Raw genomic sequence first — 20,944 nt, 5'->3', positions numbered from 1 at the left:
TATGTACCCTTTGGTTGCCTCAGTGAAATACAGCCTTTTATAATTGTCAATTAAAATAACAAATATAGAATGAAAAGAATACATTAATGAAAATAAAAACATACTAATACTACTGATGTAAATAATAATAATAAAATACATCATTGCCTTGAAAATTTATACTGAAAATTCATTTTGAGTAAAAAAAAAAGGGGTCAATAAGCAATGTACAAGTCACAGCAAAATAAATGTAAACTTTTATTTCCAAAACACACACACACACACACACACACAAACACACACACACACACACACACACTTAGAGAAGGTATAGATGAAAGGAAATCCAGTTTCCCAACATGATCAAGAGACATGGCACAGACATCATTTACATGATGAGTGTGCATCAAAGTCATTCATATATTATGAAAAATGTATGATATCCTATGGAAACTAAACATAACACTGAGCTAACTCAGCTCACTTGATAAACTTGAAGAAATATAAATGGTCTTACATATGACAGAAAGATGCACACACACAAACTCTCATACATTATGCATGTGTGTGAGTGTGTGTGTGTACCAGTCTGACACACAACCAGGCATCCATTGATGATGAAAAATGTCCCATCTGTTCTATTTGTACTAATATATTAAGCCAGCAATCAGCTAGAAGAATGACACCACATCCTCCAGTACACATCTGAGTGCTCAATTAGCTTGTGTGGTTAGTTTATGTTATTGGTCAAGTCTCTCCATCCAGTGAAAAGTTGTTCTGACTTAGGATCCTGTACCAAAGTTATTATGGGATGAAAAAACAAAAGTAATGCCTGAAATATAGCAGGGATCAATGAACTACACAAAGCTTGGGTACCAGACAGGAAATCATTGAGCAAGTTTGTATTTGACCATTATGTGAGGAACTAGGTGTGACACTCAAAGGAAAGCAGTAGTATAAAGAAATCCCTGCAGCCAGACCACTACACCCAAGAAGAATTCCCCCATGACTCACAGCCCTCAAAGAGATCATTCTACAGCTCTTTACCAAGACCTCTCAAAGCCTGGGGGAAATCTCTTTAGGCTTACCAGGATGTAGTTTGGCTGGAGGCATATTTACACTACCAGTCTTTGATTTGCCTCGAAGTACCTCAAAGTAATCACATCACACACTGGCAGGACAATATCCTACAGTCCAGTTTTATCTAGTCAATATATGCTATTGTTTACAGCATCAAAGACTATATTGAAATGGAAACTGGGGAGAGGAGTCACTGAGCAGCAAGACAATTTCACTCACAAAGCAAGCTACAATTCACAGAGCATGTTAAAGCTATGAACAAGAGGATATCACCAATGGCTGACAGCTGGCATAATGCATTGGTGTTAACTAATTGAGAATGGGTGGGGTACTGTTTTTGTGATTAATGTATGCCAGGTTGGATGTCCAGCATACTTTTTTATGATGAGTGCTGTACACACACACACACACACACACACACACACTATATTACATTAGTCTACCATGTTCAATACAAATTTACATCCAAGGACTCAAAGCCCTAATCCCTAACTTTAACAGGAGACGCCCCATGGCAAAATCATGACTTTGGTACCACAGGGGGACACAAAGGTGGCAGTGGCATTGCTCTGGTGCCAAGGGTAGGCACCCCTGTGTCAGTATTTAATTTTCACAAAAATTTCTTTAGACAATGCTAACAAGGCAACATGATATATTTGTACATTTTCATAACAATTGTTCCTTTCTGTAGTGTTACAAATTCAAACAAACTTTTAATAATGATGATTGTGGTTGCAGCTGAGGATATTGTTTGGGCAGTATGGGCTGCACTTTACCACACTGCAAACACAAGTTTGATGGGGCACAATCTTAGCTGCAGGTAACTTTACCTAACCATATATATTCATTCATTAGCTACAAATCTGTCTTCAAAGGCAAGAACAATGGGAAAAGGCAGTCCCTCACAAACTGATTTGTACAAATCCTAAAACAGTAAACATACATGGCTATCAGCTGTGACACATAAAAGCTAAATAATACCTTTGAGGTTAACCAAACTGTACATACAAACTGGCAGTATTGGAGTCAGGAAAAAAAAAAAAAGGCATTTCTCTCTTGTCACGTCACATCTAGGAGGAGGCAGCACAACCTCTTAAATCCATTTCTGAAATAAAAAGTTTTTCCTTTAGGGCACCATCACACACATTTGCACCAGTTCAGGTCAGTGTTTGTAAGCCAAAAGGGCACTTGCTGGTGACACAATCACTAATGTTCAACTGTGCTCTGGCTCTCACCATTTGTCTCTGAGGGTGGTGAAGATGATGTGTGAGATGAATATGGGAGCTGCCTAGGACACAGTGTAGGGTAGAGGGGACCTAAGAGCTCCTAGATTCTGTTGTTATATCCCCATTGCGCGTTGTATCTGTAGAGGCATCCGAGATGGAACCAGCCTCTGAGGATGACATGACCTGAGCATCCCCGTTGGTGGCTGAGGAGGTGTTGCCTGAGGAGGTGGTGGTCTTGGTAGAAGAGGTTGTGGAGGAGGACCGGTGTTTGGGCTGGAACTCTGTGATGATGACTGTTACATTGTTGACTGTGACAGCATTGTGCTGTGCTGTGCTGCGGTCGACATTCTTCAACCTAGGCCTAGAAAAAAAATGTTCAAATGGATATTAAAAATTCTGAAAGTAGAATTTCAATTGTAATATAACTGACAGAAAACAATTAGTTTTCATCTTATTTAATTGACCCTATGCTGAAAGATATAAAAAACACTGCTGCATCTATAATTCTGTTATCGAAGTGTTGTGTAGAGGTAGGACAAATGAGTGTAAAGGTGGTAAGGAAATCCAGGCTGGATCAGGAACACTTTGTATTCTCTAACGTTTCGACAGCAAGGTCTTCTTCAGAGAGTAACAGACAATTCAGGACAGGCTGTATATATACCCCCTTGAGGCGACTCATCTCGCTGGACGTCTGGCAGGCGCGTGCGCTGATTGGTCCATGAGGATGAGGCTGGCGGCAGAGTGGGAGAGGCTTACGAATCCTTCTCTGTGATTGGTGGCTTCCCTCGTCGCTATGTATGCAGCCTCGACTAGCTTCCTCTTCCTCTTTTCAAATCCTTTATGTAAAACCGTTGCTCTTTCCCAACTTGGCAAATGTCCGTGTTTATCCCCATGCAGAACGAGAGAGTTTGTGGTTCGGTGGAAACGCATGTCGCTTTTGTGTTCCCTTATTCTTCTGACCAATCCTCGAGCAGTCTCACCGTAGTAATGAGCCGTGCAGTCGCCGCATGGAATGGAGTATATTGCACTTAACTGTTTCGCGTCCCTGTTAGCCTTTCCTCTCACCATTTCTTGCAGCTTTTGTCCTGAGGCATATGCTACGCACACGCCTGCGTCAGCCAACATTTTTGTTATTGCTTCTGCTCCTTTTGCATACAGAACAACTAAGTATTCCCCACTTGTTTCTTCTTTTTCTTCACTTTTTCTTTCATATATCATTTTAGCCTTGTTTTTTAGTTTCTTTATAACATCCAAGGGATACAGAAGTTTACGGAATGTCTCTGTTATGTAGATTATCTCATCATCAAGGAACTTGTTATCACAGATTCTAAGCGCCCTTAGGAAGAAACCGATTACCACTCCTGTTTTTGTTTTTTTTTGCTGTGTGCTGATAGGGTGAAATAAATGCGTCTTTGTTTAGTGGCTTCCTATGTAACTAGAACTTTGCACTGCTATGATTTTATTTTATTGTCCACTTCTAGTTCTATTGTGAATTGTATGAACGTGTTTACTCCATTTAGTCTTCTTAGCTTGTTTTCAACATTTACAAATTCTAAGTGGTTCCGTTATGTGGACAATGTTCTAGTGGTGATACCAAAAAGTGTAAATGTTGAAAACAAGCTAAGAAGACTAAACGGAGTAAACACGTTCATACAATTCACAATAGAACTAGAAGTGGACAATAAAATACCGTTTCTCGACACAGTCATACACCGAAATCATAGCAGTGCAAAGTTCTCAGTACATAGGAAGTCCACTAACAAAGACGATTTTATTCACTACCTATCTGCACACAGCGAAAAAACAAAAACAGGAGTGGTAATCGGTTTCTTCCTAAGGGCGCTTAGAATCTGTGATAACAAGTTCCTTGATGATGAGATAATCTACATAACAGAGACATTCCGTAAACTTCTGTATCCCTTGGGTGTTATAAAGAAACACCCGTGTCGACTCCACCAATTCTAACTCAATGGTTCTACCAGACTGCCACCCATGCGCATCTCCTCAGTTAATGTGTGTGCACATCAGGAACACCGTTTTGCCAGACTGAAACGTATGCGCTTTCCTTAAGTCCGTGTGTGTGCACAACCTCAGATACTCTTCTCCATTACCATATAACATGAACATGGGACTCAAGAGACAAGCCAAAACACTTGCTGTAAGCACCCCAAAGCGTTCGAGAAAGCTGTTCACCATGGAGAAAAATTCAGATTTAGGAGAAGTTACATTTTGGTATGAGTTAAGTTGCAGTAGGGAGAGGATACCACGTGAATCCAAGTCCCGCCTTGCTCAGCTTCGACTCGCAGGCCAAAGTTGCCAGTTATGCATTTTCCGCCATAGTGTTACCACGCTGGGCAACGGAGCCATCCTGGCAGTGCTGCCTTTCACAATGTCAGCGAGTGGGCCATGTCATACACTCACACTCTCTTGTACTCTCTACCATAGTCTCTATTGCTTTCTAAATCATACTTGAAATAAGATACGAAACGGCAATTGTGGAGATTGACTCCGCGCCTCCAAAATACGGCATTGCGCCTCGCTATTATATATGTAGTTAAGGGACGCGTATTTAAACTACTCCAACCGAACTTTAAATAACCTGACCTCTAAAAGGGGGGCTTCGCCCCCCTCGATCCCCCCAGTGTAGTAACACTGCACTGTGACTGCAGAAGAAATGCATAACTGGCAACTGAGCCAGGCAGGAGCCAGATTCCGTAAGTGCCCAGGATAGTTTCTAGGGGGGGGGCACTAATTTTATGCGGATTTTCTAATAGTACAGGGGTCCTGGGTCCCTAACCCCCGTACTATTTGAGGGACGACTGTATGTATGAACTGTTAGGTGTGTGTGTTACAGTGAAAGGAGTGGCTTGGGAAGTAGTTGACTGGGTGAAGTGTGATGCTTAGAGATGGTCTGGGATGAAAATTAAAAGGGTTTGTGAAGAGCATGAGGGGAAAATTGAAGGAGACAGTGTGAGGGGAAGATCACCAGTGAAATGGATCAATAAAGTGGATGAGTATTGGAGAAAAAGTTACAATGGCACAAAATGACAACTCGAACAAAACAAAGCAAATTTTACATCATCCTTTGGGGGCCAGGTGAGGCAGGTAGTGCTCACTTGTAGCCACAGCAAAATTATGTGACCATAGCTACTTCAGGGGAAATTTTCAGGAGCTGCCATGTGCAGGCTGTCTGGCCTCTTGTAGTCTTGTTATAACATTGTGTATTATTGTGTATAGTGTTTGGTTGTACAGTTGTGATCTGACTGATGTGATATAAACCCAATAGACATTATTGTACATCACTGTACTGCCATAAAATAGTCATCAAGCATTAAAAAAGAGGGAAGAATCATACTTAGTGCAAAATCAATTTATGTGACCTGTTATGGAACCTACCTCTTGTTCAAGCAAAGTTCTGATGTACATTAATTTGTAATAAACAATCATGATAACTTTAAGAGATTCATATTGCATGATGGCTAGATTACAAAGCAGTACAAATCCAGCAAAATCTGTACTACAAGTTTCCTGACTGCAGTAAAATAAAATGCCATCTATAAAGTAGATATCTCACTCACCTGCCCTTCTGCAGATTGCGACTATCACCTTTGCGGTCCCGATCTTTTCTCTCAGCCTTCTTCACTTTTGGGGGCATCACTTGGGCCACCTGAGCTGCCACAAGCTCAGCATTTAGTCGAGGTTTTCTGAGGAATGCATGAATATCCATACTTATCTTTCTAAATTAAATTAAATTAAATATATAGATAGACAGATAGATAGATATGAGAGAGAAAATGTATACTGCACAATTTTGTGGTGTCAGTCTCATCATTTTTTTGCTATAAAGAGCCTTTGTTTCAATAACCCACAGGGATGTGGGCGAGGCAAAGGAATCTCAACCCCCACCCCCAACTGCTTCTCATCTAAAAGGCCTGTCTCTGAAGGGTGCAAATATCCTGTCCTGTATATCTGTAGAGGCACATGAGGCTGAACAAGTATATGAAAGATGTGAATTGATGGTTATAATAACTGCATTTTCCTTTAAATCATATTCAATGTGCAGCTCATCTGCATAGGGCCTAAGTCCTCAATTATAAATTTTACATTTAATTCTTCAAAGGTCTTATGCTTACAGTACTTTTGGAGGCAGTGGCTGAGTGGTTGGTGCATGGGCTTGGTGTCCTGATGAACCCAGGTTCAAGTCCCACCTGCTACTACAAGCTGACAATTTTGTCTTTGCCAAATGGCCTTAGACAACCCACATGCTATCCTGATGACCATCTATCAACCTGCATTCTAAAGAAACTCTCTAAAGAGGATCAAGTGAGGCTCCAGGGAGGGCAGCCTAAATCAAGCAAGATGGCACCACCATAAAACACTTGGCCTGCACCACTAACAGGCTGGGGCTGACAAACAGGTCCCCCTCAAGAAAGCCTATGGGCAGTGTTTCTGCTTCATAAATAGTATTTCATTGTATTTAACAGTGTGTGTGTCTGTGTGTGTGTGTGTGTGTATGTGTGTGTGTGTGTGTGTGTGTGTGTGTAATTCACCTCTTGGTCTGCTGCGGGTCTCTCTCAAGACAGACAGCCGTTCCCCTACGGAAGAGCAGAGCCCATAGTACCAATCTTTAGGTAGGACTGAGACTACACACACACAACACACCGTGGCAACGAGGTCAAAACCCCTCGCCTTACGTCGCGTACCTACTCACTGCTAGGTGAACAGGGGCTACACGTGAAAGAAGATAAACCCAACTTATCTTCACCCAGCCGGAGAATCGAACCCCGGTCTTTCTGGTTGTGAGGCAGACGCTCTATCCACTGAGCTACGGTTTGTGTGTGTGTGTGTTTACTAACCTACAACTGCTACAGTAACCCCAGTCCTGGCTATTTGCCCATTTAACTTGCCTCTCTCCTTGCCCCATATAAACAAGTCCCAACCACTGCCGCCCTACCGCTTTTGCCAACACATGTTCTGTTTGTTTACAGTTATCAAGTGAACACCTGGTTGTAGTTATGATCATTTTTTTTTTTATTACCCATTTCATATTTTTCATACTTTCTATCAAAGGAAAGAAGCTTTCATTAATAAATGATTCCCGTGACTTTGTGGTGGTAAAATGACAAATTTAATTTGTAAGAAGTGTACGTAAAATAGAGTACAGTTTATAGTATGTTTAGCAGAGTACAGTTTATAGTATGTTTAGCAGATGAATGATACTCTTTATGATATTTGATGCTGTTTTATGCATGTATACATTGTCCTTTCCTCTGGAACAGCTAAATCATCTATGGGCAGACCGTGCATGTTTGGAGTGGTGCAGCGAAAACTCTTTTACAGCCACCTTTGTGCAAGGGGGAAAATCTGCGAATGTGCAAATCTGCAAATATGGAGGGACAGGTGTGCACCACTGAATTTACAGATACGTCAAAGATTTGTATGAAGAATGGTCAAAGAATTACGGTCAAGCCTAAGTTGATGAACCTCTAAAGGGTACCAGCAGCAATAAGCCAGTAGAGTAATGTTGAGAGGTGCTGAATTGAAAATAGCCAGTGAAAATTTTGCCCAACAGCTCAGTTTCTCTAACTTCAAGGTATCACAGGGATGCTTGTATTGTCTTAGGGCCATACTTTAAAACCATCTGCCAAGGTCGGCGAATGCCTGGCGAAGTTGCGCTTGACAATCGTGTCGGTGAGGAAGGCCGCACTTTAAACACCCATTTTTCTCCAGCGGTGGCGATCGCCAGCCTTGGCGACCGAAAGTGATCGCCCGCACTAACACTCCCAAAGCCTGCTAGATGTAGCACCATGTCGACTAAAAAGCGCGGGAAATTTGTATGGTGTATATTCATCCTTCGCATACATTATATGCTGAGTACCCACTTTGGGTACATCAGGGTCTCCTTCGACGAAATTTATCAAAAACATGACGGTAATTACTATTTTTCGTTTCGAAATATGTACAAAAACAAAATATGAGAAATATATACATATATATGAAAAGGGCCTCTGACCCCACACCTGGGGAAAGGAATAAGGGATAAAAAAAAACAGGAATCATTCCGACGAATGATCATGAATGTGGGTGTGGCATATGGGTGTGGGTGGGTGGATATAAAGACAACGGCTGCACTGAGATTAGCGCCTCACCCAGTCCTCAGTGCCTAGGGATTAGCGAGTGAAGAAAATTTAATAAGCCCTCAAGAAAAGAATGTGTGTGTACATGTGTGTGTGTGTGTGTGCTAGATCCTCGAATGACTGATTAGGGCAGTGTTTCCCAACCTTTTTTACAGGCGACCCCAATCATGCACCTCTAGACATTACCACGACCCCCAGGAAAAGTATTTAGCGACCCCAGGGTTGGGAAAGGGGAGATTAGAAGAATTTGAGGGTGTGACAGTAAGCGCGCGATTTCTTGTACCCGCTAATCCCTTCCGAGGGATAATTCCGACAGGGTGCACCCATGACCTCTGTGCAGCTGTCCATTGGCCCGCACGTATATATGCTCGTCACCAAATGATTGAAATCAGTCACTTTACAATCTTCATTGTGTAGTGTGCACCATGGCATCCTGTTTGGAGACTTCTGCTTCCCGATCATCTCCCTTATCCTCAGTTGATAAGGAGATGCTGGTCGACCTCTTCAAGGAGTTATTGAGGTCATCAGTGACAAGGAGGAGGCAGGCGTCTTGAATCCTCATGGAGCGATACTACATAGTCTTGAAAAAAGATGTAAATACACCGATATTTATATAACTAGCTTGAGTTATTGCAAAAAATAAATTAGTGCGTCTTTCCTAATTCGTTCAACTTCTCATGCTACTGCAGACATAGTAAAACAATTCAAAATTATGCCTTTCGCCAGCGGGAAAGGAAGCCTCCGCCTGGACTATCGTTCGGCGGCAAGTTCCATTACTATTTCGTCCTCAGCGCTGACGAGGCTTAGCCCGGCGAAGCATTCATTCCGTCTAATGGTACCAAATATCGGATTGCCCGGAGAACTCCAGTGCCAGGCCTGGCGAAAGGTTTTTAAAGTACGGCCCTTAGATTCACTGTATGACCAAGGAGGCTCAAGAGTGAGACTTCTGCCAATGAGGAAGATATTTTTGGGTGGCAGCCTACGACTGCCAGTTTTAATACCATAAATCAAAATATAAATAAAGCACAATTATGTACTTGCCTTTCTGACTGATTCTTCAGGTTCTTCCAAGCTAATTTTAGACAGGACAAGACTCATGATCTCAATTTACTCAAATCACAATAGGCAATCCACTGGCTGATGGCATATAGTCATACACAAACACTGCCAAACAAGTTTGAGGGTAAATAGGTAAAAAAAAACATGTAACTAAAACCAATTCCCTAAACATTAAGGAGGGAAGCAGGCTATGAGAGGAAAACACAGATCTGTAATTGATAATAGGTCACCAGATGCTACTGCCAGACTACTTTGCTTCCAGATTATGAATAAAGGTTCTTTTAAAAATTAGTTAAAAGGCCTGAGGTATGGTACACTTATCTTTTTGAACGAACTGAATTCTTATCAGTTACAATTTATTGCAAGAGGGTAAACAAAGACATGATGAAAACTATTTAAGGAAAATAAATCATTAAACTTCCTGGCTGGACTACAGAGACATTACACTCTAGTTGGTACATATTGTAACTTACCTTGTTGATGTTCCCTTGCGTACATCACACATCAAACATTTGAAGGCTTCTGGGGAGTTGCGGTACGTGCAAACGCTGCAGTCCCACATGTTTTCTTCCTTGTTTGAACGTTTCACCCTCCTGTAACATGATCATGTGTTTTAGTGGATATTATCTCTAAAAGTTTATATATAAAAGAATACAACAGAAATGGTTTCAGCAAGAAGGGAAAATATATATGATTAAAATTTAATGAAAAATGTAAATGTTTTCAATACCAATACCATGATTTTCATGATCAAAATCAAAACTTAAATGAATATGTGGGAAATTATATGGCTTCAAATGCAAATGGGGAAGCAATGACTGAGTGGTCCAAGTCCCACTGCAAGCACCTGAAATTCTTCCACCATTGCCAAGTGGTAGAAGATTACCGACATGTTGTCCAGATCATCAATCAACCCTTATTTAAGCAAATTCAGTCAAGAGGAGCACCAGGGGGCAGTATGGGCCAAGCAAGTCTTACATCACAGCATCCACTTAAAATAAAATTCCCCAGCACCACTAACAGGCTGAAGCCATCTAACAGACCCAACAAGAAAGCCTCCCAGCACCATGGGCAGCATACAAAAAAAAAATCAAATCCATCAATCAATAAATAAACTTTCACCACAAGAACTATTCACTCGTATAATTTCACTCACACTTCTGCATCTCAGGATTCTTAACAGCCGTCCCTTCATTGCCTTCTCTCTCAATTTTACTCATCTACAAGTTCTTCCAACTTACTCCCTTTTACTCAATAGAAGTCATCTGGATATAAACTAGCTACTGGGGACTGATCTTTATTATCCACAATCAACCTTACACCACTACCCTAAACTTGCTATCATCTTTCTTGGATACACTCCTGTAAAGTCTGGAGCCATTACACAACTCTGCCTCACTCACACCAAGTCTAAAACTCTTGCTCATCATATCTACTTGCACAAAGACAGTGACCTCCTTTTAAGAACCTCTATGAATTATTTATAATAAACACCTGCGTGTAAAAGATCTTCAGAACATCCAACAAAGTTTTTTTGTAAGGGGAGATTTGCTACAAAATTGCTGCTGTTTCATTATTGAAGAAATACCAAGAAGCACATATGAGACATCCAAAGGAGAAGGGGTGTAAGGGACAAAGTCCATTTTTTATAGTTTGCACCAGGAAATGCAGGCTACACATCCCAGGAAGATCAAGGTATAAGTTGCTAGGGAAAAGCAGGCCTTGGTACATCAAATACAGGGTCACTCTTTCCTTGCAACTTGTTTCTTGTTCTTCCCGCAATGTGTAGCCTACCTTTCTTAGCACAAACTAGAAAACACTGGCTCTCCCTTATATCTCTTCTCCAACAATCATTTCATGCACTTCACAATAATTATTCACCAACAAAATTGCCCCTACACAACTTATTGGAAGAACAGATATAATGTAGACATGAACAAATGATACACAACTAAGACAAGGTGTGTACACATGGCTTGCCTCTGGGTGGGCATCAGTAATTAATTGCTTTAGTGTCAAAGTGTGAGTAATTTGGTGTCTTGCGATAGTGTGAATGGAGTGATACAGCAAACCCGTTTTTTTTTTTTTTTTTTTTTAAATTGCCTTTTGAAGTGAATGCAGAAAGCCTCCTGAATGAGATGAAGTATATTTGACTGAAAATCTGAACACAGAAATGCTGCACATCTCTGAATAAACATAATTTCTTCATTATCAGTAACGATAACTGCCCGTTTCACTGATACACATAGGCACCCCCTCCAGGTCTTAGCAGATAGTAAGACAGAAAAGGGTGGTAAGAGGTCAAGTAGATAATAAAGTCATCATACTCACCAGCTAATCAAAACAATGGTTAAAAGCACAACAACCAATCACTGAATAGCCATGCAATTCCATCTCTCGTGATACACATGGTGTGTTGTTTACAGATCCTTTCTCCTCACATATGTGATGTGGGCTACTCAAAAGTGTAAGCATACAAAACTGAATTACCCAGAAAGTCATTCACTAATTTAGGGGTCACAACACAAATTCTGAAACAATAGATCCAGTTTGTCCAACACACTGACATTTTATAATGACCTCTCCTCAGTTTAAAATGTAACCAAATCACTAAATGTATTTTCTTTGGACTTTTCAAAGGGTGTTTTATAAAGTTCCATCCCAAAAACTACTTTTCAAATCAAGCAAGTAAGTACTTTGTGGGTATAAAGTACATAAATGGATGGATTGCCAACTGGCTGAACAACATACAACAAAGGACGGTTATTTATGAAGCTGCCTCAGAGTGTACTACTGTCACTAGTGATGTCCCCTCAAGACAATTCTTGGGTCAGTACTGTTCATAATCTACACCAATGACAGCATTGTTGTTATTACCAATTATGATGACAACACAATGTCTGGTAACTCAATACTTTCAGACCAAGACAGGCAAATACTCCAAAATCAGCCTGGTATGATAAATGGGAGATGCCATTTAATATAGATAAGTGCCAGATTAAAGCTGAAACTAATAATAAGGGTTTCGATAATAAAAAAAAGTGGTGAAACTCAAAGTGTACAGTGGAATAAGATCTTGCATCTAACAATACTCTTAACCTCTGCTCTACCCACATTCATATCTAACAGTAAAGTGTCAAATGTAACAAAAAATCTTAGGCATGTGGTTCATATCATGCCACTTTGGCTGAGTGTGTAATGCCATTAGCATCCACCCTCCCCTTACACCACCTCTCCCCAGTCTCCTACCTCAGTTCTCGCCATACATATACATTGTTGTGTTGTACAGCTGTCTCCTGACACTTTAAGTGGTCTACATTGCCATTTAAAGTACATTTGGCAGTGACTTACACCTTGCCTCAAGAGGAGGGAGGAGAGACGTGGTGATGGCAACAGCGAGATAAAGGAAGGAGCGGCTCAGTAACCTCCCTTCCTGCCTCAGATACCACCTTTCATTTTACTCACGCACCTCATTCATAACTCACTGTCAAGTTATCTACATTTCTTCTTTATTCTATATGACATCACTATTTATCACTATAAGATTAAAATAAATGCCATTAACTTATATAATGAGTAAAAATGGGGTTAAAATAAGGATTCAGTCCAATAAAAAAAAGTTAGGGCATGCGCTATAGCTGTGCATGGCTGCAGTGTTCATCTCTGTACCCTTGACCCTTTGAGCCTGTGGTGGGCAAGAACCCATTACCCCAGGAAACAGACCAATGTAAAGTCCACACTTCCAGAAACAAAATTAATGTGGCTAGAGGGAATTTCAAATCTGTAGGAAGAGCTAAAATGCTGAACGTATTTATATGTGATTAACCGCATAGTAAACACGGGCCTCACGTATATATACATGATTTACCTCTTACAGGTTAAATCAAGGCCCACGGAGTTGTAGTCAGGCATGCTAACCACTGCTCCGTGGAGGCACCTTTTTTTTTTTTCTTCCTATAATAGCTTTTCCCATAGTAATGTATTTGTGTCTAACAAATGATAATGAATGTTTTTTGGCATACATTCATTGTTAGATGCAAGATCTTACTGTACATTGAGGATCTTGAGTGAAAATCGTATCAAATCTCAAATTCTCCCAGCATTGTAATGGAGTATCAAATAAAGAGACCAGAATGTTGGGCTTTATTAATAGAAACTTCTCTTTTTAAGAATAAAGTTGTAATACTACCACAATAAAATAGTTAAGTCTGACCCCAATTAAAATACATGGCAGTTTTGGTCTCCCCACCATGTGAAGGACATTTTTTAAATTTAGGTGTTCAACATATGGCAACAAAGATGACCTCTTCCTTGCACTCAAGCCTTATGAGGAAAGGCTTTTATTTCTCTTGAAAAATGTACCAGGAGCAGCTCATGGCCAACTCACAAAAGATCCCTGCAACACTTATTTGCATGACCCTTCTTGTTGAACTCACATGTGTTGTCACTCATGCAATACAAGACAACAAATACTACAGGCAAAATATAATACAAAACATGCAAAGTCTAAAGTGTTAAACAAACATATCACATCAGAATAGAGGAATGTAATGATGCAATGTAATAGCCTGCTTAGGTGTGTCTTGCACTCAAGATGCCTCAGGAATGTAACAGTAAGTAAAGTTGGGATTGTACACTATAGCTGCACATGGCTGCAATGCTCATCTCTGTCGCACTGGCCCTTGAGCCTGTAGTGGGTAAGAACCCATTACCCTAGGACACTTCTTCTTCTTCTTTTGACCTGTGACGCTTTGTATCGCTTCTTAGGTCCTCCTCCTTTCGTTCCTCTTTTCTTCTTTTTCACTTATACACACTTTTCTTTTCAGTATTACATCACTTTCTTACATTACAGCACTTTATTCTGAACTTAGGTTTTCTGTCCTTTTCTTTCCCTGATTTACTTGCCTACGTGCTTTGCTATTTTCCACTCTTACACTTTTCACTCCACTTTCACTGCTCAGATCTTTTTTCCCAGCAACATGTCAAGAAAATTTTTGTGTGTGACATCTAAGGTTAGTGTGACATCTGTGTCATCACAGTTTATCTTCCCCAGGTTTCTCCAGGAACCCATTATCAACCAGCCCAAAAGGGAGGATGAACAGCTGAGTGAGCTGCACGCTGACTTCCTAAGCAGGGATTCGAACTCAGGCCTGCAGATTTGTAACTAGACATGTTAACTACTGCACCATAGAGGTGGAATGTAGTGAAGTTATTAATAACCTGGTGAAGTGAAGTGATGGCAGCTGCTGGTCCCAGTTTTAGTCGCACACCTGAGATATCTTAAGAATGTAATGAGGTATTATGATTGCCAAATAAGGTGAGATATTAACAGCTACTGGTCTCTGAGCTGTTGTCTCATACTTGAGTGCCTGAGGAATGTAGTGAGGCTATATGGACTGCTGAGGTGAAGTGATGACAGCTGCTGTTCAGCAAGGTGTTGTCTCACAAAACTAATTAGATGCCTGTACAATGTAATGAGGCGACATGATGGCCTATTGAAGTGTGATGATTATAGCTGTAGCTGAGTGAGGTGGTAAAATGGTATATAAAATTATGTAGCTTGACCAGCAATATGAGAGAGAGAGAGAGAGAGATAATGTAGAGGAATGAAGAGAATGGACTAAAAAATAGAAAATTACTGGAATTGTTATCATAGGGAAAATGTGTATAAGCTAAGAGAACTTTTAAAAACAAGAAAATGTTAATGATGAAAATGAATGATAATGAATGAAAATGATAATAAAAAGGAATAAAAAAATGTAATGCTACCATAGAAAGCCAAGGGATGAGCAATCCTTGAAGAATAATCCCAACAAAAGTGGAAGTAAGCTACAACTGAATGAAGAGAACTCAAAGACATGCACAGTGGTAAGATGGTGAATTATTGACTAAAATTAACACAAGTTAGTAAACAGGAAAACATAGAAACTTAATGCATGCAACTGCAACCACATGTTCCCTCACTTAAGAAACAAATCCCCAGCAGTGTAATATTACAAAAGCAGTAAAAGTGATGCATCCTCCCTCCCCCAAAGCATTACACCTTCCAAGCACTCCAAACACCTTCAAGGCACAGTTCACTTACTTGGGGCCTAGACCGTTAAGACTTGCTCTGAAACTTCAAAGAAATACCTGAGTTAGTAAGGCAGTAGAGCATTACAAAACACACAAAAAAATCCTCTATGCATTTTTTTTATATTTATCTATTCTTATAAGATTTTTTTTGTAACAAAGGAGACAGCTCAAGGACACAAAAAAAGGAAACAATAATAAAAAAGCCCGCTACTCGCTGCTCCTTTAAATGATGTTTTAAGGTGAGTCCAGCCAATTAGGCAAGCAAGTCTTTGTAAAGATGCTTTCTCAGTAAAAACCTGCAATCCATTCCTTAACCCCTAACCCCTGGGTGTGTTTTACGCTCGCCGCTCTCCCCAGCCTGGAACACAATGATTTTTTTGGCCCATTTTCAAACACTCACCAAAAAACTAATTAACCTAGAGTAATAAAACAAACTGCATTTGAAAGTACAGGTTGAGAATCCCTTATCCGAAATTCCTGGGACTGAAAGTGTTTTTACGCCCATGGTGTCGACACAGCAGTAGGTTTACCCAATTGGACAGGTAAACCGCGGACCTGGCAACCCTGAGCAGCACGCAACAGCTGTACGTGGTGGAACCTTCTCATCACTTTGTGGAATTTTCCATTTGTGACGCATCATGTCAGCATTAAAAAAACCACCCTGCCCCGTCATGCAGTGCTTATTTCCGCCATCCAGCACCACGTGCGAATTAATTTAACTAACCAAACCTAACTTAACCTACCTAACAGGAGGGACTTCACCCCCTTCAACCCTTTTAACCCCATTTAACCGCAAAAGTTTTTCTCGAGAAATCCCCCCATAATGCAAAAGTCAGCGGATAATACACTTTGAAATTGAGAAAGTCATAAAAAATGTTTTATAGAAAATTTTCTGGCGCACCCTGCTGTCAACTCCGTTTTTTTCTAGGTTATCACATTTGGCTGGAATTCCATGATTCCCCAAAATTCCAACTTTTTACTGGTGCGACATACAGGAAAATTCATTGAAGAAAAGTTGTTCATTTTATCACAATGGAATCTGAAAAATATAGTTTATAATTTTTGACCTGGAAATTTACTGCCTGCAGAGAGCCAAAGTTGCAGTGAAACTAAAAATAATTTTGGTAAATTTTTGTATTTTTTTTCATTCTGGAATTTATCTCATTGAATAAAAGTTGTAGAAAATCATCCGTATAACTCAACTGTAAAATCACATTATGATTTGGACTGACCGTTTGGCTGGAATTCCATGATTCCCAAAAAATTCCAACTTTTTATTGGTGCGACATACAAGAAAATCTATTGAGGAAAAGTTGCTCATTTTATCACGATGGAATTTGAATAATATAGTTATAAATATTTATATAATTTTTCTTCCATACCGATATTTGCATACAATTATGAAGCTGCTGTAAAAACAAACGATGCCATTTGATGAAGAAAATTCTCCTGAAGACGATGGTGTCAATAGAAATTATCGATACGATGGAAAGGAAGAAATATGGGGCATACGCACTGGTAAAAAGCTGTGGCGTATGGGGCAGTGGTGGTCCCCCAACATGCCCCAGCTTTCACATTACTTGCTTGTGTGGTATCCTGTCATGGCTTTCTCCAGACCTGGGTACACACAATCCACACAACTCTCTCCAGTAACATATCAATCATATTTAAGTAGAAGCTCAACAAATTATTGACCGACAACTTTCAATACGGTAAATGGATTAAGACTGGATTTCCGTCAAAATACCCATCTCTTCCAGATACAGTCAAACTCCAACATCCGTGGGGGCTAAGTAAAAGACAGCTTAATCTAGCTAACTACTGCTTCTAATATACCGAAAAATAGCATGTGGAATGCATAGGATACTTCATTTACTTCACACTTGTTAAGGTTCTAGTTACCAATTCATACCAATTTACAGTGTCAACATCTTAAATATGTGGGGATGCCTTGAGATTTTCTAAGTCCAATTTTTATCTGTTCTCCACCGTGATCTTTGTCTGACTGAACCTTGTAACAGATTCGACTTGCTATTCATGAGCTGAAGAAAGTAGTTTCTCTCTTAGAAATATGTGCATTGTCCATGGATCATTACAATTTCGGACATAAAATGGTCTTTAAGAGTTCTACGATATTTTCATCTCTGTATTAAAGCAAATAACAGCGCAAGTATTTGTATTTAATGATTTTCAAGGACTACATTCATGAAGTGTTACTACACAGGGCTGACACCTGGAAGCTTAGTTCTCCTATCGCAGCCATGATAGACGGATTGGTAGACCAACACTAGTCTTCTTTAGTCTCCTCAACATATAATTCTACATCACCTCTCGGTCAGTGTTAACTGGGTATTTAACCTCTTTATTGGTATGCATGTAGTTTAACAAAAGGACTGGTTACTATCCAATTCTATACCAGATGTTTGTCCTGTGACATGTGTCACTTAAAATTCGCCCATGAGGCACCTTGCACCACACTGCGGCATCAAATAACCCAAAACTGAGTCCTTGTGACCCTTCAATACCACCATATTCGAACAGTGACACGGGTGTGTGAAATGGGTTGCGCTTGGTGACTCGCAGTCGCATCAAGCTGTGACAAGCATTTGTCAGAAGCCAACCGGATATTGTTCAGCACATGCTACTCAAAATTTGACTAAAATGGAGGTCAGGGTGATAGGTAGCAGTCGGTAGGTTACTCCCGGGTCAGTTGACAGCAGAAGCGTCAGTGCTGGATGACAGCTGTCACAAATCGGTTTTATTTTGTACCCCAAAGTACTTGGTAACAATGATCTACCATCAACTTACCAGAAGTTGATGGGTTAACCATCAGTATTGTACCATATGTAATTATGAAACTTGACATTTCCCTAGAGTTGCTCTACTTCTACGGTCTTTTTCCGTAGGAGGTTATAATGTAGGAGGGGGGGGTCCAGCCCCTCTTGGTTTAGAGGGGGTTACCGGTATGTAAAGTTTGGTTGGGGTAGTTTAAATATATTCGACATGACATTTCCCTAGAGTTGGTCTACTTCTAGGGTCTTTTTCCCTAGCAAGTTATGTGGGAGGAGTCCAGAGGGGGTGCAGCCCCCCTTGGTTAGGAGGGGGGTCAAGGGGGGCGGTTAGAGGTTACGTTATGTAAAGTTTGGTTGGGGTAGTTTAAATATATTTGACATGAGGTGGTGGTGGGGGGGACACGCCCGACACTCGTCAACAGACCGGCTGCAGCGGCTCCTAGGTTATGTTGTAATAGATTACAAGAGTATACATTAGGGACTTTCCTTACTTTCGAGACCAGGGAATTTTTCCCTATATTAGGGATTTTTTTAGGAAAATTTTGGAAGCCCATTTTCCAGTGATTTTGCCTTCCCCCCCAAAACTCCAGTTCCCCACAGGTCCCTAGGCTTGTGTTGGGGGGATAGGGGGGGGCTGGCATGGTGGAGGGGGAGAAGTGGTTGTTCTGTAGTTTTACCAAAAGACACAACAGCAGATGTTAAGGATCTGCAGATATATGCTGATAGATACTTACATACTTAAAGCATTCACTAGCATGCTAGCTATAATATTCATGGGCTATCCTGTGGATGTTCAGATCTGTGGATGTTTCAGAGGTCATCCTCAAGCTAGACAATTCTCACCCATTTCATAGTGTAGACCTTGTCATTCTAAAGCTTTTGTTCATCATATTTATACTTTGCAAATTGATAATTATGAAGTTAGGGGACATACTTCTGCTCATCACATTTTGGCAGCAGGCCACAGGTCAGGTTATATTAGGTTAGATCTAGTATAATTATGTCAGGTCAGGTTATGTTAAATTTAGTTTGGTTAGATTAGTTGATCTTTTGTTTTTGACAAATGTGTGATATGCTTTGCACTGCGCCACTATGTTGTCACACAGTCAAGACCCCAGTGGAATCCACGTTCCTCAGTCTTGTGAGGGCTCAAGTAAAGTGCTTTTTCTCCCTCATTTTAACGTACTGTGCGAATGAAACTTTTATTTCAGGTGAGCTTTGACTTGTTTGATATTGATTTGCATTATTTGTTTTGCAGAAATCACAAGTTTTTGGAAGTAGGAGGGAGGGGGAAACAAAAAAACTAGTGTTTTGCATGAAAAACAAATGTCAAATCAATTTGAAACACATAAAAAAAAATCAGAAAAAAAGTTTTGTCATCAAAATTAGAAGGTGACCCAAGCTGAAAATTAAAAAAAAAAAAAGTCAACCACTGGAGTGATTTGGGAGTCATTCCTAAGTAATGTGAGCTGAGGTACTAAAGGCATTAACCTTTCCTGCACATGGAATACAGTGATACCAATGATCATGGCACTCATTCTACTGGCTCACTTCAATACTCCATGGCCTCCTCCAGGAAGCCCCATTGCAGCATTACTATCTCATGAACGTTGTGAAATCTGATGGTGCGTCATTCGCCAGCGCCCACTGATATCAGCAGTGTGAGGGCAGGCCGGGAGGCGGCGGGTGCTGTCAGTGCCAGGCAGCGGCGGCAGGGACGGGAAAACAGCGGGAAGGAAGGAAGGCAGGCAGGCAGGCAGGCAGTCCACACCTCCCAGCACCAACTTGACACCGCGACTCCAAAAACACTCAGAATTCTTCTCCACAATATTCCATTTGCATTTTCGCGTTCTCGGTCAAGGTGTGAAGACGCAGGGCACCAGGCGTCATGCTGAACTTTGCTACCTGGCCAGGAGGAACCAATTTACACGGGGATAACGATAAAAAAATGTTATGCGAGAAAAGACACTTCGTTCCTTTGTCAAGTGGTCGCTGTTTACCGCCTTTTTTCGCTCTAACGCAGGAATTCCAGACCTCCCACGCTGACGGCGAGAGTTACTTCATCATACTGGAACAGGGCATTGAAACTGACCTGCTCGGGCTCTTTTTGTGGTCCATATCTCGCTGTGAGGACGGCTGCCACCGACCCGCCGCGGCCACTCTGTTCCAATACTCTGGCAGCAGCAGCTTCTTCTTCCTCCTCTTCCTCTTCTTGCTCTTCTTCCTCCTCCTCTTCTTCTGTAGACCTCCTCTGCTGACGCTTTGTATCACTTCGTACACTAGTCCTCCTCCTCCTCTTGAACCTCTCTTCTACTTGCATTCACACACTTTGCTTTTCAATGGCGTTGTATGATTTATTTTTCCTCGCTGTAATACATTAGCGCGATCTTTCTTTCGGTTTATATCGCTTCGCATGTCATCTTCCTCTTCATCCTCTCTTCTGCGCGCTTATCATTCGCTTTTTTTCAATGGCGTTTCTCTCACTGTAATACTAATACAGTCTTCTTCATCTTCTTCTTATCTGTACTCTTCTTCTTTTCCATCTTAATTCCTCTTTTGACCCGCTTTTGTATCGCTTATTTATATATAGGTCGAT

General features: G+C 40.8%; 1 protein-coding gene across 5 annotated transcripts; it reads right to left on the bottom strand.

Annotated features, from left to right (window-relative positions):
• Positions 1-223: 223 nt before the first annotated feature.
• On the bottom strand, positions 224-20,666 carry LOC127004426 (YY1-associated factor 2-like). 5 transcript variants are annotated; one of them, XR_007757785.1, is made up of 6 exons: positions 20,441-20,596; positions 15,567-15,599; positions 9,955-10,074; positions 5,864-5,989; positions 2,295-2,646; positions 224-2,164 (listed from the first exon to the last, which is right to left on the bottom strand). XR_007757785.1 is itself a non-coding variant. In XM_050872103.1 (5 exons), exons 1-5 carry the CDS (start codon positions 20,464-20,466, stop codon positions 2,376-2,378), a joined length of 576 nt encoding a protein of 191 aa, XP_050728060.1. In that variant the 5' UTR covers positions 20,467-20,595; the 3' UTR covers positions 224-2,375. The 5 variants fall into 5 exon arrangements, 4 of the variants coding, with proteins under 4 accessions (XP_050728060.1, XP_050728061.1, XP_050728063.1 ...); XM_050872103.1 differs by having other exon boundaries at positions 224-2,646; positions 20,441-20,595; XM_050872104.1 differs by lacking the exon at positions 15,567-15,599 and having other exon boundaries at positions 224-2,646; positions 20,441-20,666.
• Between the last annotated feature and the right edge of the window lie 278 nt (positions 20,667-20,944).

This window comes from Eriocheir sinensis, chromosome 28 (assembly GCF_024679095.1).
Source record: "Eriocheir sinensis breed Jianghai 21 chromosome 28, ASM2467909v1, whole genome shotgun sequence".
NCBI lineage: Eukaryota > Metazoa > Arthropoda > Malacostraca > Decapoda > Varunidae > Eriocheir > Eriocheir sinensis.
Note: the sequence above shows the minus strand (reverse complement) of the source record. Positions and strands in the feature narration are given on the sequence as shown.